This window comes from Terrapene carolina, unplaced genomic scaffold (assembly GCF_002925995.2).
Source record: "Terrapene carolina triunguis isolate 2854851 unplaced genomic scaffold, T_m_triunguis-2.0 Scaffold714, whole genome shotgun sequence".
NCBI classification, from domain to species: Eukaryota; Metazoa; Chordata; order Testudines; family Emydidae; genus Terrapene; species Terrapene triunguis.
This window is the reverse complement of record NW_020665065.1, coordinates 21,785,728-21,805,137: the sequence shown is the minus strand read 5'-3', so window position 1 is coordinate 21,805,137 and position 19,410 is coordinate 21,785,728. Positions and strand designations below refer to the sequence as shown.

The 19,410-nt window shown below is 51.7% G+C and overlaps 1 protein-coding gene across 4 annotated transcripts in view; it reads right to left on the bottom strand.

Moving 5' to 3' along the window:
• Positions 1 to 866: 866 nt before the first annotated feature.
• The window catches only part of ECE1 (endothelin converting enzyme 1), a 160,008-nt gene continuing 141,464 nt past the window's right edge, over positions 867 to 19,410 (bottom strand). For all 4 annotated transcript variants that reach the window (XM_026660062.2, XM_026660060.1, XM_026660061.1 and 1 more), the window contains 10 exons: positions 18,864 to 18,988; positions 16,286 to 16,432; positions 15,992 to 16,057; positions 14,739 to 14,930; positions 11,798 to 11,940; positions 8,992 to 9,106; positions 6,690 to 6,800; positions 5,393 to 5,491; positions 4,507 to 4,584; positions 867 to 974 (listed from right to left, as the gene is read on the bottom strand). In XM_026660062.2, the coding sequence (XP_026515847.1) occupies positions 867 to 974; positions 4,507 to 4,584; positions 5,393 to 5,491; positions 6,690 to 6,800; positions 8,992 to 9,106; positions 11,798 to 11,940; positions 14,739 to 14,930; positions 15,992 to 16,057; positions 16,286 to 16,432; positions 18,864 to 18,988 (1,184 nt within the window). The remainder of the gene's footprint in view (positions 975 to 4,506; positions 4,585 to 5,392; positions 5,492 to 6,689; positions 6,801 to 8,991; positions 9,107 to 11,797; positions 11,941 to 14,738; positions 14,931 to 15,991; positions 16,058 to 16,285; positions 16,433 to 18,863; positions 18,989 to 19,410) is intronic.

Genomic DNA, 19,410 nt, shown 5'->3' with positions numbered 1-19,410 from the left:
GGCATGAGTTGCGGTGCCGTTCCCTTCACTGGGGTAGACGGTGCTGCTACGCTACTAAAAACTACATCGACTTAAATCCAAGCTTAAACTATTAACACTATAAGTACTATCCTAAATATCTAAAATCTAATTTTTTTGTTATAGGTAGGGACACTGCTAACGGACTCCATCTCAAGCCGAAGATGGTTGAGAAGGAACTCAGGGGGTCGGGGGATGCGCGTGCCAGAAGAGGCATCAGTGCTGCCACAAGACAGCTACTGTGCACGCACGCTGCCCGACCAGACACTGCTAGCAAAATGTCCGATTGACGGCGCCGGGACACATTGCCACCTGAAGTGCAACACCCACATGGACACCACTCAATGAAGAAGAGAGACCTCAGCTGAGTTCCCAAGGCTCTGAGGGGTGTAAATCAGACCTTAGCATTATGCTTGACTTTTGTGGTCTGGAGAAGAGAGGTATTCTAGAGGCTGCTCAGAGCTCTGTGCACCATTGGGGTGAGGAGCTGTTTGTTAGTAATATCAATAGCAGCCCATAGGAGAGCAGAAGTACTCCTAGGTGTTCCAGTTAGCAAACGGACCAGCTATACATGTGTTCGGAGCACAACCACTGAAACTACGGAAAGGGATGGATTTTTGTTTTGGTATCAGCGGTTCTGGAACTGGACACCGTAGAGATTTTAGTCCCTAGATCAATGTGCTGTAGCGTCGTTATGGAAGAAGCCAAACCTAGATACTGGTCAAACTGTGGCTGAGTTATACAGCACTGGGTCCCCATGTTATGTAAATGTGTCGAAGCTAATTGTATAATCTTGGGCAGAGGAGACTCCCCCCACCCCTAGCAGGGAAAGGCAGCGCAGGGAGGACTTACTGGTCCCGATTTGGAGGTTTCCGGAGTTGGTCAGCGGCCACTCGGGCAGAGAAGTTATAAAATTGCATGACGTTCTCGAAGTAGAGACTGGAGACAGCTTCATACTGCAAAACCCAAACCCATCAGTCCTGGAGAAAGAGCCAGTAGTGTGACCCGAGACCAGTATCCCCCGCTGCTACTGTCTGCAGCCCTGCAGCTGTCTGGCAAGGGGCTCACACAGTGACCATCACTACAGTATCTGAGTGCATCGCAGAGTGGCATCTGTACCTTGCATACAGGTCTCAAAGGTTTGCAATGGGCAGCTGTTCTCTCTCTAGGCACCTAAAATACAGTGTCCCTCAGGGCTCAATCTCACCCCGTTCCTATTAATGCCAATGTTTGGCCATGCATGAGGAAACACTGCAGACTCCAGCTGTCCATAGGCAGATAACACCCAGCCCCACTCTCTTCCCAGCAAGCCCTGACCAAATAGTTCACTCATTGACTGTGGGGACGACCTAGACCAGTGGTTCTCAACCTATTTATATGCAGCCCACAAAGTGTTAGCTGGGCCGCAGGTTGAGAACCACTGTGCCCCCCACCCTTAAACCCCCTATGCTCAGTGCCCCCCAAAGACCCCTCCACAGAGTGGGCCAGGAGCGGAGAGCTGGGCAGGCGACAGGGACCCAGACCCTGGAACCTGCCAACTGGAAGGGGAGCCGGCAGCCTGCCAGGCGGGAGGGGAGCCAGGAGTCTGGACACTGAGCCCCACTGCGTGGCAGGGGAGCCGGGAGACTGAGCCCCACTGCAGAGGCCAGGTGGCAGCCAGCTGCCTAGACCCTGAGCCCCACTGAGGGGGGGGGGACACACACACCCAGGACCCCACTGGGACTCCAAGCCCTGCTGTGCGGGGCCAGCGGTAGCTGGGACCCCTGAGCCTGCTGCGCAGCAAGGCAGCCCAGCTGGGACCCCGGAGAGCGTCAGGGTAGCTTGGAGCCCACCGCCCGGCAGGGCAGCTGGGACCTGGCAGCCAGGAGCCCGCCACTAGCCTGGAGCCCCCAGCCTTTAGCACACAGCTGAGCTGGGCCGCAGCTATGTGCTAACTGGGTCGCGGTTTGAGAACTGCTGACCAAGACAGATGTGTCACGGCTGGCTCAACCCCAACCCAAATAAGACTGAGATGGTGCTGATCACGTCCAGAACTGGCTAGACCCACAGTGATTTCCAGGCAGGGAGAGGGGCAATCGCCTTGCGGTGTATGTGTGGTGCCTTTCTGAGAATATTATGCACTTGACAAAAGGTGGATGACACGAATTTTCACACAGGCCTGGGGAGCGAACCCATCCTGCACTCATCTGGCTGGGGCAGCTCCTGTCCCCTTGGGCTGGGCCCAGCTCCCCACTCCAGGTGCTGTGACATGGCTCATCAAGCTGCTTGGCACTGCGACCCTGGCACCAGGTTGCAATGCCACTCACTCAGATTTGGCCCAGCTTCCCTCCCATCATGAGGTGTGGCTGGGCCAAACCTGAATGGTGCTGCACCCCCTCGCACCAGATCGCAGGGTCAGGAGTGGGGAGCTGGGCCCAGCCCCATGGGAGAGAAACTGCAGGTAGGGTTGCCAACTTTCTATTGGCAGAAAACCAGGCTCTCAGTGGCTCAGAATCCTCTACAGGATGCTCAGCTTATAGTAGTGGCCAAAATTACCCAGCGTGCTACATGTTTCCCTATCAGCCATGGAGCCAACCAGCAATCCTTGTGCTGCTCACCTCGGGCTGGGCTGCTGCAATGCACTTTTACTGGGGTGGACACTGAACCCAGCATAAAGAACAGGAGTACTTGTGGCACCTTAGAGACTAACACATTTATTTGAGCATAAGCTTTCGTGGGCTAAAACCTACTTCGTCGGATGCATGCAGTGGAAGATACAGTAGGAAAATATATATACACAGAGAACATGAAAAAATGGATGTTGCCATACCAACTATAACGAGGGTAATTAATTAAGGTGAGCTATTAGATGAGCTATTATCAGCAGAAGAAAAAAAAAAACTTTTGCAGTGATAATCAGGATAGCCCATTTCCAACCGTTGACAAGAAAGTGTGAGTAGCAGAGGAGGGGAAACTTAGCATGGGAAAACAGTTTTACTTTGTGTAATGACCCATCCACTCCCAGTCTTTATTCAAGCCTAATTTAATGGTGTGTAGTTTTCATGTTCTCTGTGTATATATATTTTCCTACTGTATTTTTCACTTCATGCTGTGACAGACCCAGACCAGTGGGGTACAGGAGTCTGGTAGAGGGCAAATATACTGGTCACTGGATGAATAGTTTTCTGTTCCCTGAGTGACCAGAGCAGAGGCTGCACTAGAGTAATCAGGAACCTGCTAGAACCAGTTAAGGCAGGCAGGCTAATTAGGACACCTGGAGCCAATTAAGAAGAAGCTGCTAGAATCAATTAAGGCAGGCTAATCAGGGCACCTGGGTTTTAAAAGGAGCTCACTTCAGTTTGTGGTGAGAGTGTGAGGAGCTGGGAGCAAGAGGCGCAAGGAGCTGAGAGTGAGAGGGTGTGCTGCTGGGGGACTGAGGAGCACAAGCGTTATCAGACACCAGGAGGAAGGTCCTGTGGTGAGACTAAGGAAGGTGTTTGGAGGAGGCCATGGGGAAGTAGCCCAGGGAGTTGTAGCTGTCATGCAGCTGTTACAGGAGGCACTAGAGACAGCTGCAGTCCACAGGGCCCTGGACTGGAACCCGGAGTAGAGGGTGGGCCCGGGTTCCCCCCAAACCTCCCAATTGACCTGGACTGTGGGTTCTTCCAGAGGGGAAAGTCTCTGGGCTGTTCCCCAACCCACATGGTGAATCTCTGAGGCAAGAAAATCCGCCAATAAGCGCAGGACCCACCAAGATAGAGGAGGAACTTTGTCACAATGCATATGATGAAGTGGGTTTTAGCTCACGAAAGCTTATGCTCAAATAAATGTGTTAGTCTCTAAGGTGCCACAAGTACTCCTCGTTCTTTTTGCTGATACAGACTAACACAGCTACCACTCTGAAACCTGAACCCTGCATTGTTACCACGCACTGCCCTAGAGAAACACCTCTGTGCTGGCTGCCAGTACTACCCTGGGTCGATTGCAAGCTCCTAGTCTTTGTATAGCCCATAACAAACAAGGACACAGCTGCACTCAGGAGAGTTGTTCCCACAGACCCCTGGAATGTGCTGCTGACAGAGAGGAGACTGAGTCTCATGGCTTTCAGAATGGAGGTTAAGCTGCACCAATTCACAAAGGAGTTTCCCGGTTAACCAGGTGAGAAATCCTCTCAACAGGGCACAGGAAGTGGAGAAGAGTTTGTCCTTTTAGAAGGAACCCAGTCTTAAATTCATTAAGTGTCCAGATACTGCAATGATGCGGGCCCCTAAACACATGCAACAATAAGAACAGACTTCGGCAATATTAAATTTCTTGGCTGCAGATCAATTGGTTTAGGACACATTTTGAATCATGGGGGTTTAATTTTGTGGCTGGTCTATTTGTGAGGGCTACTGTATCAGAATTTCACATGGGGCGGCAGTTTCCCCAGTGGATTCCTACAGTGGGGGGCAAGAGTGGAGCAGTAGAGGGAACTCAGACATGAGGGTGTGTAGCCAGTCAACTCACATCATGAAACACCTTGTCCAGCTCCTTGGGATCCAGGATAAACTTGGGGTAACCGATCATGTCATAGATTGCATCTGCCTGGGTTGAAGTTGGAAAGAGAGAAGAGGAGGGTCACACAAGGCTGTTCCTCTGATCTGTGCACATCCTGTGGGTTTGTGGAGGGTAGGTGGGGAAAGAGTCCAGCTTGGCCACAAGGCTCTAATTCCAAGGGCTGTCACACATGGTAATCTCAAGTTTCTTACTTTCCATCCAGATCTGGTGTCACTCCCCCCAACGCACTTTTATCGCTGAAAATTATTTGCATCAGAAATGAAGGCTCCTGGAACCATGGCCACGGAGAGGGGGGTTGCAGGGATGGAAGGGATCCCACAGCATTTTTAACTTCCTTGCACGAATAATCGGTATCTCCCTCATTTTGAGTTTTTTCCATGTGTCACCTACTGGAGGCCAGCCTTGTTAGGCAGAGAGGTCTACACACATTTATGGGATCACAAATCTTGGGTTACTGGGATTTACAATGAGAAAGAGCAAGAAATAAACCTCAAAGACTGTGCTCTCACATGACAGAGCTGTCCCCTAGGGAACCTATCCCAGCAGTGCACTCCCACGGAATACACATAATAATGGCCTAGTTTGTTAGTCTGTGATGAGTCTTAAGATGCCACGGTGCTTAGACGATCATGGCCCGGGACCCCCACAAGCTAGCAAAGAAACAGTCAAGGATGGGTAATAAATTAATGTGGGAGCTCCCCAGCTCTGAGGAGGCAAAAGGAAAATGCCAGGATCTGCTTGAAACAATCTCATGATGGAAATGCTAGGGGCTGTACAGAGCTCCCCCAAGGCATGGAGTGAGGGGCAGACTGTGCCTTGCTTAGACACCACTAGCCTTCTCCTTGGCAGATTTCCTCGTCTCTTCATCCATCCACTGCAGAGTGGCCAGGCTTTCCTCAAAGGCAGTTTTAATCTCTGTAATCATTTCCTCGGCCTAGACAAAATAAGAGGTCTTGTGTCAGCTGGAAGCCAAAACATTTACCCTGCTCAACAGGATCAAAGACTAAGCAAAAGTCTCTTGAAATAGCTGTGGGGAGATAGAAACCACCCGCACCACACCCGGCTGTAGACAGGATGTGAAGGGCCCAGATGGTTGGGGTGCTGTCCCCAATTCACTCCTAAAAAATATGATCTACTTTGAAGCTGGTAGATTGCAACGATGAATTCGTGGCTTGGTTTTTATGTGGGACCCACACATAGCGGCGGAGAAGCAAACGCTCCCCCCAGAGCAGAGCTGCTGCTGATGGGAGGATGCCACTGTGCACTGCAGGAGACAAGAAGGTTATGTTGGCTGAAGCGCCATTAGCAATGAGGGCTGGTGTACGTGTGTATGCTGGGCTCTGCCAAAAGGAGGACAAACTAAGTCAGAAAAAGGAAGTGGGTTTTGATCATCTAGCCAGGAGGCTGTAAGGATGAGGAAAGTTAAGTAGGTCACAGAGCATAAGGGACATTATGGAGGGAGCCTTAAGTCTGCAGCCTCTTCAGCTTTGGTGAAATCTGCTCCTAGAGCATGGCCTGTAACCCTGCAGCATGTAATTACAATCAGACATGTCCATTTGGGACAAGGTCCTCAGTCTGGTGCACTGGATAGTCTGGGGATGAGATAGACAGTCCCTTTCCAAACAGAAGAGCTGCCAGTTTTCCCAAGAAGTGGCATGGAGCAGTGGATAGTGCACAGGATTAGGAGCCAGAGGATCTAGGTTCTGCTCCAGCTCTGCTACTAACTCACTGTGTAACCTTGGGTCAGTCATGTCCCTCTGTATCTCAGTTTCCCCATCTAGAAAATGGCCAGAGCTCCCTGTGAAGTGCTATAGAAATACAGGGATTTTTCTTCTCCCCCATTATACAGTAGGTTTGGTGGTGGCGGGGGCTAGGCAGCAGTTAGTTATTGGAGCTGTGAATGATTCGGGGCACACCACCAACCCCTTCCCCTCCACCTCTAGACACAGGTTTTCCAGAGGCATTTATGGGGTCCATACTGTGCTATTGTTTGAAGCTTTAAACAGCATGTTGGGGGAGCTTCACTTTCACATGCAAGGTGACTCGAGAGACAGTAAATCAATCTGGCTCTAGATTCTCTCCCCACTGGCCTGCGAGCCAGCCCAGTAATCCAGTGGGAGGTGAGGACATACTATTTTCTTGCTGTCCTCTGCAAAAGTGGCTTTAACAAACATGGCTCCCAGCGCAAAGCCCAGGCTGTTGTCGGTGTCGCTGACGCAGAACTTCCAGCGTGGCAGACAGGTCTATGGGGGGAGAAGAGAAGATTAAACCAGTCACTCCTGCACCCTGCCAGACACAGCTCTGTGCAGAGAGGCCTCTGACATGGGGCTGGGAGCAGTGGGTTAAACAAGAGAGGGTGCTTTCAGTGCACTAGCTATGGAGGAGGAGGAGGAACTGGGGGCGCTGCTTAGCCAAGCCAGGGAAGGAGGGGCACTGAAGCGGGGGGTTCTGTGTGTGTGGGGGAGTGTGGGGGACAGAATGGCACTTGTGCGTGTGCGTGGGGAAGAAATACTGCTTAGCCAAGCCAGGCCCGCTGACAGCAATTCTGGGCCCCAAGGCAGAATAGCAAATGGACCCCCACACACGCACAAGCCACGCGGATGCGGTCCACCTGACTTTTGGGCGGTGCAGCACCTGTGTTGGCTGGTGCCCAGCGAGCTGCTGGCTGCACTGCTGGGCATGCTCTTCTGGCATGGCCAGGGCTTCCATATGCCTGCCCGGTAGGGCTGCCAACTGTCTAATCGCACAAACCCAAAGACCATTGCCCCACCACCTGCCCCTTACCTTCCCTGAGACCACACCCCTGTCCCACCCCTTCTCCGAGGCCCTGCCCCCTGCTCATTCCACCCCCCACCCTTCATCTCTCGCTCTCCCCCACCCTCACTCACTTTCACCAGGCTGGGGCAGGGGGTTGGGGTGCAGGCTCTGGGAGGGAGTTTGGGTGTGGGAGGGGGTGCGGGATGTGGGCTCTGGGAGGGAGTTTGGGTGCGGGCTCTAGACTGGAGCAGGGGGTTGGGGTTCAGGAGGGGGTCAGGGGGTCGGCGCTTACCTTGGGTGGCTCCCGAAAACGACCGGCACACCCTTCTGGCAGCAGCTCCTAGGTGGGGGGCCCAGGGGGTCTTCACGCTTTGCTGCCTGCGGGCACTGCCCCTGCAGCTCCCACTGGCTGTGGTTCCCGACCAATGGGAGCTGTGGAGTTGGTGCTCGGGGCGGGGGCAGCATGCAGAGATCCCCCTCCCCAGGGGCCGCAGGGACACCAGCTGCTTCTGGGAGCGGCGCGGAGTGAGGGTGGGCAGAAAGCCTGCTTTAGCCTTGCTGTGCTGCCGGCAGCAGCGTCCAGGGACTCCTGGCCCCTTTTAAATCGCCCGGGCCCCTGGGCAATTGTCCCCTTTGACCCCCACTGTCGGCGGGCTTGCAGGAAGTAGAGGGGATCTCGCCTCCCACTCTCCCTTACTTTAGTCACGAGGGTTTCAGAGAGACACTCCCATCACTCAAGCCTGCTAAGGCCTCTCTTTCGCTCCACTGAGATGGTCATTTCTATGCCCTGCTGTCCCATTCCTCCCCCCACCCATGGGAGTGGGTGAGTGCCTGCCCCCCAGGGCCACATGAGGCCCAGAGGCTCCCCCTCTTGCCATCTCCTCCCCCTCAGAGGTGCAGACAAAACCAATCCCAGCACCTTGTCCGAGTGCAGTGAGAGCCCATTTCCTGTGATTCAGAGGCTGCTCTTATCTCAGCATGGAACTGCAGCTCAGCCAAGCTGGGCCAGACTCCCTTTTCCGGGCATCTGGTCCTAACGGCTTGCCTGGGAAGAGGTCAGGGCTCCAGGGACCATTTCACAGGCTGGTTGGAGGAGGGAGCAATCCTGCTGCACTCTTATAGTGGCGTTTGGCAGCTCTGTGCACAGCCTCCCCCACTTCACAAAGAGCTCAGTGCTGTGGGCGGGGACACCGCTGGCCTTTGGACAGATGGCTCCATTGTGAAATGATTGACGTGGCCGCCGCTGGTCCTTAGTGAGACAAGGGTGGCCTTAAGCAGAAGCAATGCAAGTGACTGCACGGGGTTAGGCACCCCACCCAAACTCTGCAACTCTTGGGCCAGCAGCAGGGAACTGCAGCGCCAGGCCTTCCTGCCGGGGGGAGGAAAGGGAGGAATTTCTGCCCTTCCCTCCAGGCGAACAGCTTGTGGCCCTGCCAAATCAGAAGGGCAGCCTCACATAAACAGAAAGCCCATGTCTCCTCCTATGTATGGATGAAGCTGTGTGGGGCACCTCCATCACATGGGAAATGGGAGCCCTTTGGAGCGAACCGCTAGGCTGAAAGAGAGCGGCCTGGAAGATTTTAAGCTAGGAGGCACAGTGATTTGGGGGTGGGGACTGACGCATGTTTTGTCATGTAGTTTCTCTCCCATCTCCCTCCTGTTCCCCCACAGACTCACCTTCTTGGTTCCATACATGACTTCCATTAATTTCTCCTCTGCATCCTGGAAGCGCTGGTCCAGGAAGGAGCTGGTTTTCCTCACCAGATTCCAGATCATGTAGTTGTTCAGGAGGCTGCAATGGAAGAGAGAATAAAAAGATTTTCTACAAAACATGGAAGTTCCCAACTGTTTTCTGGAGTCGAGTCCCCCCGACCTTTGTCGTTCTGGTCCACAAGCCATTTGGTACCTGTGACCGGGTGCTGGGAATCAGCCACTGACCCACCAGCTTTCTGGTCACTGTTTAAATCAGTCAGGCCCACTGGCAGGGCCTGATTAAGGAGAGGAGTTCCCCATTACCAGATCAGACTAGGGCAGGGAAGCTAATGAGCTAATTAGCCCATTAACAAGGAGACTGGATAAAAGAGCACAGGAAGGAAGTGCAAGGGGAGGAGAAGCAGAAGAAATAGTGGCTAGCAGGGCCTGACCAAGGGGAGTTCTCTGGAAGGAGACACCAGTTCCCTGCCCCCACTTTTGGAAAAGGGGTTAGAAAGTTGAGATATGGTGTGTAAAGGTGTGGAGACACTGCTGTGTATGGATGGAGGGATTAAAACACTGCAAATAAACTACACAGGGTGTTTCTGAGGAAGAAGGTCTTCACATCTGTACTCAGATGTTTGGCTGCGTGTGTGTTTTCTCTATGTGCCATTCCACCTCTGCGCAGACAGCTGACACAGCAGACCTCGATTGAACCGCCCAATGACCACAAGAGCCGTTAAGGTACAAAGATACTTGGTCAGGTTTATTGCTGACGAAGCACGGTCCTAGCTCCCTGGATTAATGTCTACAGTTACACTAGCACATGTATGCCCGTGACAATGGATGCAACTCAGTCAGTGGCAGGACTTCCCACTGTCTCCTAGGCTGGCCAAAGACACTCCCTCTTATACACCAATACAAACAAGTTACGCATTGCCCCTCGGGCGTGGTTAGTTTGATCAAAACATCTCTATCCATCACACTGTCATCCTGACCCTTATCTTTAGGAGGGGTCAGGGTGTTCTCAGGGCTGGCGCAACCCATTAGGCAACCTAGGCGGTCGCCTAGGGCACTACAATTTGGGGGGCGGCGACCGCAGTGGTATTTCAGCGGTGGGACCTTCCGCCACCTCTGTGGGGGGCGGCATTTCGGGGTGGGACCTTCCGCTGCCTAGGGCGGCAGAAAAGCTGGTGGCGCTCCTGAGTGTTCTTGTTATCTTTGGGGGGGGGGGGGGTGTGTTAGTACCATACGTAGTATGGGGTGTTCTAGTATCACCCTTCTGGACTGTGTTTGTGTGAGTGTCCTGTGCCTAGCACTTCTCAGGAATGTGTGTGTTTTTGCAATATCAGCCCTGTTCTTGCCAGATTCTGTGAACTTGCACGCAGACAGAGCCTGACATCTGCTTACAGTCTGACTTTTGCTAACTTTGCTTTATATCGGCAAAGCTTGCCCACTACTTTAGTTCAGGCCTCATACCAGACCTCTCATACAAGGGCATATGTCTTAGCCTCTCTTTCTACTACAGCAAAAGCAAAGAGGGTGGGAGCACTGGGTGCCCTGGCGCAGTATCTGGTGCCCTAAGGGAGGGATTCTGCAATGACTTACAGTGTCCCAAAGCCGGTGGGTGTATGCTGGTGTAGAAGAGAGGAACCCTACATTGCCATTCTCAGCACAGGCCATCAGGCAGAGCTGGGGACCTGAGCTCAGCAGTCTATACAGTAGAAACCTCTTGGTATGCAAGTCTCTATTCCAGAAGCTGGCTTTTCCTGTCCCCCTCCCCCAAACATGGCCTCCTGATGCAAACAGCATTCAGATGCACTGGCAGCACTGTGAACAGCTGCACTTGGACTCCTGGGTTCCAAGGCTACCTCTGGCTGTCCAAGGCCTGGTCTACACTACAAAGTTAGATCGACTCAGCTGTGTGAAAAATCCACATCCAGGAGCGACATAGTTAAGCCGACCCAAACCCTAGTGTAGACAGTGCTAGGTCAACGGAAGAGGTGAATTACTCACGCCAATGGGAGAACCCCTGCTGTCGCTGTAGGTAGCGTCTACACTGAAGTACTACAGTGGCGTAGCCATGTCACTGTAGCATTTCAAGTGTGGATAAACCCAGCATCCCTGAGGGAGTGGCTAGGGTACGGCAGGAGACTTAAGGCTGTGTCTACACTACCACTTTTGTCAGCAAAACTTATGTTACTCAGGGGGGTGAATCTTCCACCCCCACAAGCGACAAATTATGCCGGCATAAGCATTAGTGTGCACAGCGTTATGTCAGCAGGAAATCTTCTCCCGCCAACATAGCTACTGCCGCGCGTTGGGGGTGGATTAATTATGTCGATGGGAGAGCTCTCCCCCATAGGCACAGAGCAGCTACAGGGCTGCTTAGAGCGGTGTAGCTGTGCCACTATAAACTCTCTAGTGTAGACATAACCTAAGGCTATAGGAGAGCTTCTCCTGATGACATAGCTTCTGCAGCTTGTGGAGGTGTTTTTTTTATGCCAACAGGAGAGAGCTCCTCCGTCGGTACACAGCCTCTTCACCAGACACACTGCAGCTGTATTGGTACAGCTGTGCTGCTACGGCGCTGTACATATAGACATACCCCGAGTGGCACCTTGCTCCATAAGCCCCCTCTGATGTGGGAGAGATGTGATTGGTGGAGAGGTTATTCCCATCATTTGCAGAGCATAACAGTGTCACACCCTAAGTGTTTCTTGGTATGCGGACTGGATTCTACAGGATGTTTCCTATACCTGCATTGCCATTCATAGGTAAGAGCTCTCACCATCTGTCCGTGGCTTGGATGAGGCTGGAGACTTGCTCCAAGTACTCTTTGGCATAGACAACCACTGGCTCGGATTCATTGAGTTCCACCGGGTAGAACACAGTGGTGAGGAAGGGCATCCAATTGATAGCTGGTGCCAGGTTCTGGAAGAGAGGCAGAGATAAAAAACTACATGTTGCCCACCCAATGAGACAGCGCACAGGAGGCAGGGCTATGTTACCTGGACAGACCGTTAGCCCAAAGGCCAGTCTGCAGGGCAGCTGCGATCTCTGGCTATATGTCCCCTTTAAATACACCTTCACTCCGAAGGCGTGGATTAAAGCATGTGTTTTACCTTCAGCTTCACTGATGTCTGTCTGAAGCCAGGTGAGTGAGGGAGGAAAGAGCTGGTGTCAGGTCAACAGTGGATGGATCTTATTTTGAGAACATGTCTTGCAGTTAGGGTCAGATGGATTAGGCTGCTCAAGGGTCTTTAGCTATGGTCATAGGACTTCTCCAAGAGGAACCTGAACTGGTAGGCAGTTTCAGTGAGGAATGGACCATAGCACGTTGCCACTGCATGCAAGATAGATGTTTTATAACTGATTGCTGTTGCTCTAAGTTACTGATGACTTAAATTGGTCCTGTATGTCCAGGCTCAGCCAGCTGCCTGCCCTTTCTATGCAGAGATGCAAGCTATTATCCCTCAAGAGTGAGGAAAACAGTTCACCCTCAATCTAATGGGTTAGTCAGAATTTGCAGTCAGGTTCCCTTGACAACTCCTGCTTCTGGAGGTTGAAGGGGACAGAATTATTTCCTGTCTTGACTGCTCATAAAAAAAAAGATGTAATAAATCCAGAATGGTGTAAACGGAGTGCTCAAGGTGACAAGTGGAGTAAACTTATTCCCACTCCTCTAGGAATAACAACAATTGTAATGATGCCCCCAGCTGCACCGTTAGTAGGGATTGAACGTGGGATCTCTTCATTTAAGCAATCTAGCCTCTACAACCTGAGTTAAAGGAGCATCTCTTTTAGCGCAGCAGCAGACTCAAACTTCTAGAGTGGCCCAGCCCCTGGCGGGGACAGAGTCACACTGCGTTAGTGAGGGTTCCAGAGCTCCTACACTCCTCTATAGCACTTTTTGTCTGTTGATCTCAAAACATTTTATAAAGGAAGATCAGTATTATTATCTCCCTTGTACAGATGATGACGCTGAGGCACAAAGGTCATGCAACAGGTCATTGACCACACTGGGAATAGAACTCAGGTCTCCTGTGTCCTAGTTCTCTGGACCTCACTGTTTCTCAGAGTAGCTTGTGGCTGCTGGAGGAATCCCAACACCCTCACTTTTATGTACCCAGCTGTTAGTAACAAAAGCTTGAAACCCAATCTCCTATGCCTGCATATTTCTACTCCCCAGCAGATGCTGGCAGAGACAAATAACATCTGCAAGTGGGGATATTGACACTGACCTCTGAGGATGCAAAGAGCTAGATAGCAATCCCACCTAGCTCCCTCGGCGTGGGAGAGGTATGAAACCTGTAGTTTCACTGCTGAAGAGTGCCACACCCAGCTTGGTACACTCACTGTGTTGATACACAGTGACTCATCAGGCTTTCAGGCGAAGGATTTAGGGACCCAGCAGATACCAGCCACCAAGAAGTTAGTCTTGGGATGCCATGGAGATATTGATCCTCCAGCAGCACCCAGTTATCACAGGTGATCCTTGTCACATGTATGTGCAAACAGCTGCCTCTAAATTAAACCAGTGACAGATGGCTGGGTTAACAGCAGAAACAGCACAACTCAAGAGGCTATGTGTAAACAGTGTGCGATACTGGCAGCATGTCACCAAGTCACCTGTTGTAGATCAGAGGAAGAATATGCACACAGAGCAAGAGAGTCAAAGATGGAGTCATTTAGCAGCCCAGAATAGCCAGACTGCAGCACATTCCAGCCATAGCTCCTACCCCTCCCCCAGCACACTCCAGTACTGGGGGCTGCATAGGGCCAGTCTCCTAGCCCTAGCACCACCAGGGAACCTGCCACTTTGAAGACTTCAAACACAGGGGTGATTTGAGTGGAGTGCTGGTAAGAGGCTACAGGCATGGTCCTCTAGGCAGCAAGCTCAGATGCATTCCCCAAAGAGAGAATTCTACCAGGTGAAGTTTAGGCCTAGAGAAGCAGGAGCCAGGTAACAGCAGGCTCTCCAGAGTCATGGGGGGTTTGATATATTTAGCCAGGCCCTCAGCATGGAGAAGCTTTGAGAGAAAACTCTTGCTGTTGACCCAGTAAAGCAGAGATCAGGGAGTTAGATCTTGATGGGGCAGCAGGGGTTAGGAGCAGCAGGGTGCCGGGCAATAGATCACAGCGCCCTGGCCCAGGATTTCAAACACAGGTGCCTCTGGTTCGGTTCCCAAGTTAAAACTGAGCTTCCAGAACAAGTTGCTTGGTTCCCAGAAGGGTTGTGAATTGAGGTGGCTTTCTTCTTTTTTTTTTTTTAAACTTTCCCAGCCTTGGGCATGAGCCGGGCCAGTGAGAATGTTTCCTGAGAGCAGGGTCCCTGAAAAGTCTCAGATCCAGGGTTATGGGCGACACCAGAGCACTGCTAGGCATGGGAAGGCAAGGGGGTGGTGGGCCGAGCAGTCACATTTGCTTCTGGATATAGACAGGTTCACATGAACATGATCTACACGTTGGTTTCTGAACCATTACAGAACAGAAGCTGCTAGTGTGGTTCCCAGCTTGCACGGTGCATGTTCTACAGTGTTTCTTGCCCCAGCACAGCAGAAACACTTTGGTATTGGCAAAGCTTATCCCATTGCCAGTGGCAGGCTACCAGCATCAAGGTCTTAATGTAGCCCCTCCCCCATTCCCCAGCTGAGCCTTTCCACCTCTACTACTGCCAAGGACCAGCCTCTGCCTCTCACCCAGGGCATGTGTGCCGCTACTGCCTTTACCTTGAGCTCTCCGGCTGTCACTTTGTGGTAAATCACTTCCTCATCCCTGCGCTTCTCCTGAGGGATGGTGATGTTGGCTAGCGCCGTCTCAAAGTCCAAGATCTGCTGCATCTGCTGCCGGGTGGCCTCCTCATCTGCCCCTCCCAGGAGCATGCCCAGCCGCACCATGTAATTCAGGTACCCAGTAAGTACCTAGATGCCAGGGAGAAGAAGATAAGGTGATTGGCCCTGCTGTTAGTTGCTGCTCCTGGCTGGGAATGAGAAATGAGGGAAAGGCCTGAATTCACTCCCCAGGGCTCAGCCTGAAACCAGTCACCTGTAGCAGCCCTGCTAGGACAGGGACAACAGGCCAGCTCGGTAATGAGCAATGGAGAGACTCTCTGCCTTGCCTATGTTTAATCTATTATTCACACCAGGCTGGAAATAAACCCTCCCTGCATAACTCCTCTCCCATCCCCCAGCTCCAGCTCCCGCTGAGAGGGCAAGTTTCTGCCTCCTCCATAATGCATAGCTGATGGCAAACAGACAGGGTTCTCTCATCCACACCTACGCACTCTCTTGTCCTGTCTGCAGGAGACAGCTTAGCATGGCAGAAGAATAGCTCTCTCCAGGCCCATAGTCAGAGGAGACCATCCTCCCTCGCCATCTCCAGGAGCCTGAGCACATCATAAATTAGAGACGCTCAGAGAGGCAGAATCTACTCTTCCTGCAGCTCTACAGGAAGCTGGTCTGTGTGCACAAAGCTAATGCCTCCCAGATGTCTGCTTTATAGGCAATGGCAGGTTTAATCACAGGAATGCACCACTCACCCAAGGGGACTTGTCCTTGGCCAAAATCACTACCAGGCACATTCGGAGGCACACTGCTAGCTTGTTTTCCTCTCCCTTTTCATTTAAGATCCACTAGTTCATGAGGATGGAGCATGGAGGTAGAGCAGCAGCCACAGTTAGGGAAGTTATGTGGCTGAGCAGTGAGGTTGCCAGCCTGGGGTGTAGTGAGCTGTTAGAATCCCATCTCCTCTAAAATGCCAGCATTGCGTCTCATCTTGCACCTGGAGCTGGGCACCCTCCACCCATGGGGAAGGACGCGTCACTGAGGTGGTTCCTGGGCTGAGAGTGAAGGTGAATAATACGCACAAGGTCTTTCTGGTGCTCAAACAGATGGATCTTGCAGGGAATAGGCATTAAGTAGCCCTTAATTGCTAAACTGAGCCCATGCTGCAAGGAAGAACATGAGAGGAGATGGACGCATACCTTCTCATTCTCCGTTTTGTTCAGGTAGTAATCTCTGGAAGGTAACCCGAGTCCTGACTGGTCTACCTGAAGAATAAATGGAGCAGGAGTGAACACGGTGCACAGCACGGAGAAAGATAAGAGCGTGGCTATGGTACAAGCAAAGCCCCTGTAGCCAAGTGACTTGGCTCTCACTACAGGGGGGCACTGCTGAGTTGTTACCCCAGTGAAACAAGACCATGCAAAGTGAGGAAAGGACCCAACTCGTCTTTCAGTTGAACATTGCCAGGACTATCTGTCAGGAATGAAACTCACCTGGATGACGTTGCTGTTGGAGTTCTTGGAGTCAGCGTTCACGTAGACAGAAAAGAAGGGTGAGGTGTGGTAGTATGCCATGACCTCCTGCAGGGTCTTGTTAAAGTTATCTTTGTCCCAGGGGCCCGTGATATTCCAGCCACCGAGCTGGGAAAAGAGAACCGCACACAGATGGATGAGATAGGGCCCTAGACGTGCAAAGGAGGGGTCTTGTTTCCTGTTAAGGAGATAGCGCAAGGGACTGGTTGCACCACCTAGAGCTGAGCAAAGGAGGCAAACTCATGGGAGCATGGATCAAACACGGACTATCAACTGGATTTTTAGTGGCCAGGTTGCTGCTTTCTGCCTTGAGGAGTCTGTATCCTGACTCCTCTCCTGCTCCTGACTTCCTATGCAAAGCAGCAGGTCTTGACAAATGAATGAAGGTCCAGTCTACATTTCTCCAAAGAAGGGACATGCTGGGGCAGTGTTTAAAGTGCTGTGGTCACAGACATGCGAAAACAATTCTGAATAGCCAGCCGGTTGCTAAGGGGTGCACGATGTCAGTAATGCCTGGGGACCCCTCCCTCTGATTAGCTGCTTCCCCCCTTGCCCGCCTCCCGAGGAAGAGCAGCCAATCACAGCGGATGCAGGAACCAGGTCAAGCTCTTCCCTGCTCCCCCAACAGCTGACATTGTTCTCATGGACAAGGATGCGGGAGGAAAAAGAGCCCACCGCACCCAGCCTGGGAAGGGGCAGAGGGGGTGAAGAGCTCCTGGAGCTGCTGAGGGAGCTCAGGTGAGGCTGTGGGGGACAACTGATGTAGAGGCAGAACTGATGGTGAGTCTGGAGGAGGCAGAATGGCTGTGGGGGCTGCAGAGCACAGGGTTGATTTTGGGCAAGGAGACAGGCAGATATTGATGATTGACCCCATGGGTTTTTCAGACCACTTTAAGCACGGCAATCAGGTAGCCAGGGTCCAAAATTTTTCTTGACTCTCAGTAGTTATACAGGGTGTATAAGCACTCTGTGTTGGTCGTATTCTGGTCCCACTGGAATCAATGGTAGACCTCCCTTTCACTTTAATAACAGAGATAGAACAGTGCTGCTGCGTTTGAAAATCCACACTTGGGCATAGATGTTCTCAGAATCATATTATCTATTGAATTTAGAAGCCAACATTGTCACGTGGAAGGTTAATAAAGAAGCTGGATGTTGCTTTAATGTAGGTCCTACAGAAAAGTAACATTCTGGGCATTTTTTACTGCCTCCTGCTTGCTCCACCACATGAGTTTGTCTCAGAGCAATGCTGACCTCACTGAGGTTTCAGATACTAACATTTAACTAGAAGAGAGTTTGCTAGATCAAACCAGTGGGAGAAACTTTTTCAAGCTTCCAACAAGGGTTTTACAAAGCATATAAAGTACTGGCAAGTGCCCTTTGAGCTAGTGGAAGGGAAGTTTGGGAGGTTAAGGTGCACTGATTGGAAACTGGCAGTAATCTTTTGGTATTTGGTTAAATACAGAGTAACTTGGCATTTGTTTGATGGGCTGCCTTAGAGCCTTAGGCCATTTACTGGGCTAAAGCAACATGGAATTTGGTCTTCATTGCATGTTCCCCATCCAGCAACGGAAGCTTCATGGAAAGACCAGATCTCACCCAATTTCAGCTGCACAGCTGGCTTCTGGAGGCACTGAAAGCAAGAGTGGAAGAACTACCACACAGTGAGTATTGGACCCCATACTCGTGCACAAGGTTTAGAGCTTTATTTGTACCCATTGCCTGTAGAATGTGCTGGTAGCAGGAAGAACTAGGTAACTAGGCAGGCAAGACCAGCCCTTTCTTTCTAATTAGTATGTTTCTCAAATGAAAGACACCCTCACCCCTGCCCTGTCAGCTCTATGGATCGATGCCACCCATAGACCACTCAGTACAGCATCCACTTTGGTTTTGCCAGGAAGAGTCCATGTCCTAGATGGATACATGTCCTGTTGGACAGTGTCCTGAGAAGGAAGGTGGGGATGAGTCTCCTCCTTCAGACCCATTGCAGACTTGAACACTGAAGATACTGGGTGAGATTTTCAAAGGCACAAATGGCAGCTAGGTGTCTAACTCCCATGGCCAGTCAATGGGGGCTAGGCACCTAAGTGCCTTTGACAATCTCCCTCACCATTTGCACCCTTGCATGGCTCAGCCTACCTGCTGTAACATCCGCCAAAGCCATGGAAGATGCCAACACCCTGAACTGAGGTTACTCTAGGGTAGCCCTTTAGGAGGTGACCTCCCTGGGGGTGGAATGGCTCACACAGGGCATCTGGACACTAGGAGTAGTCCATGCCCATGATACAGAGAGGTAAGACAGACATTCCCATTCCAGGCCATTTACCCTGCACTGCACAATTATTAGAGATGCAAACGGGCTATCTTGGGGTTTACATCCAGAATGGGACTAAACGTGGAGATTCTGGCAGAGGGAGTGTCCAGGAGCCGCTGTGGGAACCTGCAGCCATGCCAGTCCCAGCCATCAGTGCTGTGGGAACTGGTGTATGAATGGTGGAACCCCCAGCCTCTTCAGGCACTTTGAGTGGAAAGGGATTACCTTCTCAATCAGCTCCATCAGTGGTTTGGCCTTCAGTTCCTCGATCTTGGTCTCATTCATGCAGGACTGGTAATAGCGCTGGGCCTTGCGCTCGGCCTCGCTGGACATGTTTGATGTGGTATTTTCTGTAAGACAAGCCGGGCATGGTGCTAGGAAGACTCCATCTGAGCCAGAGGGATGCTGACGATTCCATGTCATAGAATATCAGGGTTGGAAGGGACCTCAGGAGGTCATCTAGTCCAACCCCTGCTCAAAGCAGGACCAATCCCCAGACAGATTTTTGCCCCAGACCCCTAAATGGCCCCTTCAAGGATTGAACCCACAACCCTGGGTTTAGCAGGCCAATGCTCAAACCACTGAGCTATCCCTCCCCCCAAGCATTGCTGTTTAGGAGGGACAGACTGTACTTTGTAAGAAAAGCAGTGCTTAACTAGTAATGAAAGAGGAGCCGGGGCTCAAGCAATTTTTTAAAATTCATAAGTGATGCAGCAAGCCCAGAGGCGCCGGGGCTCTGAACTGCCAGGCCCAGAGGTTAGGGTTGCCAACT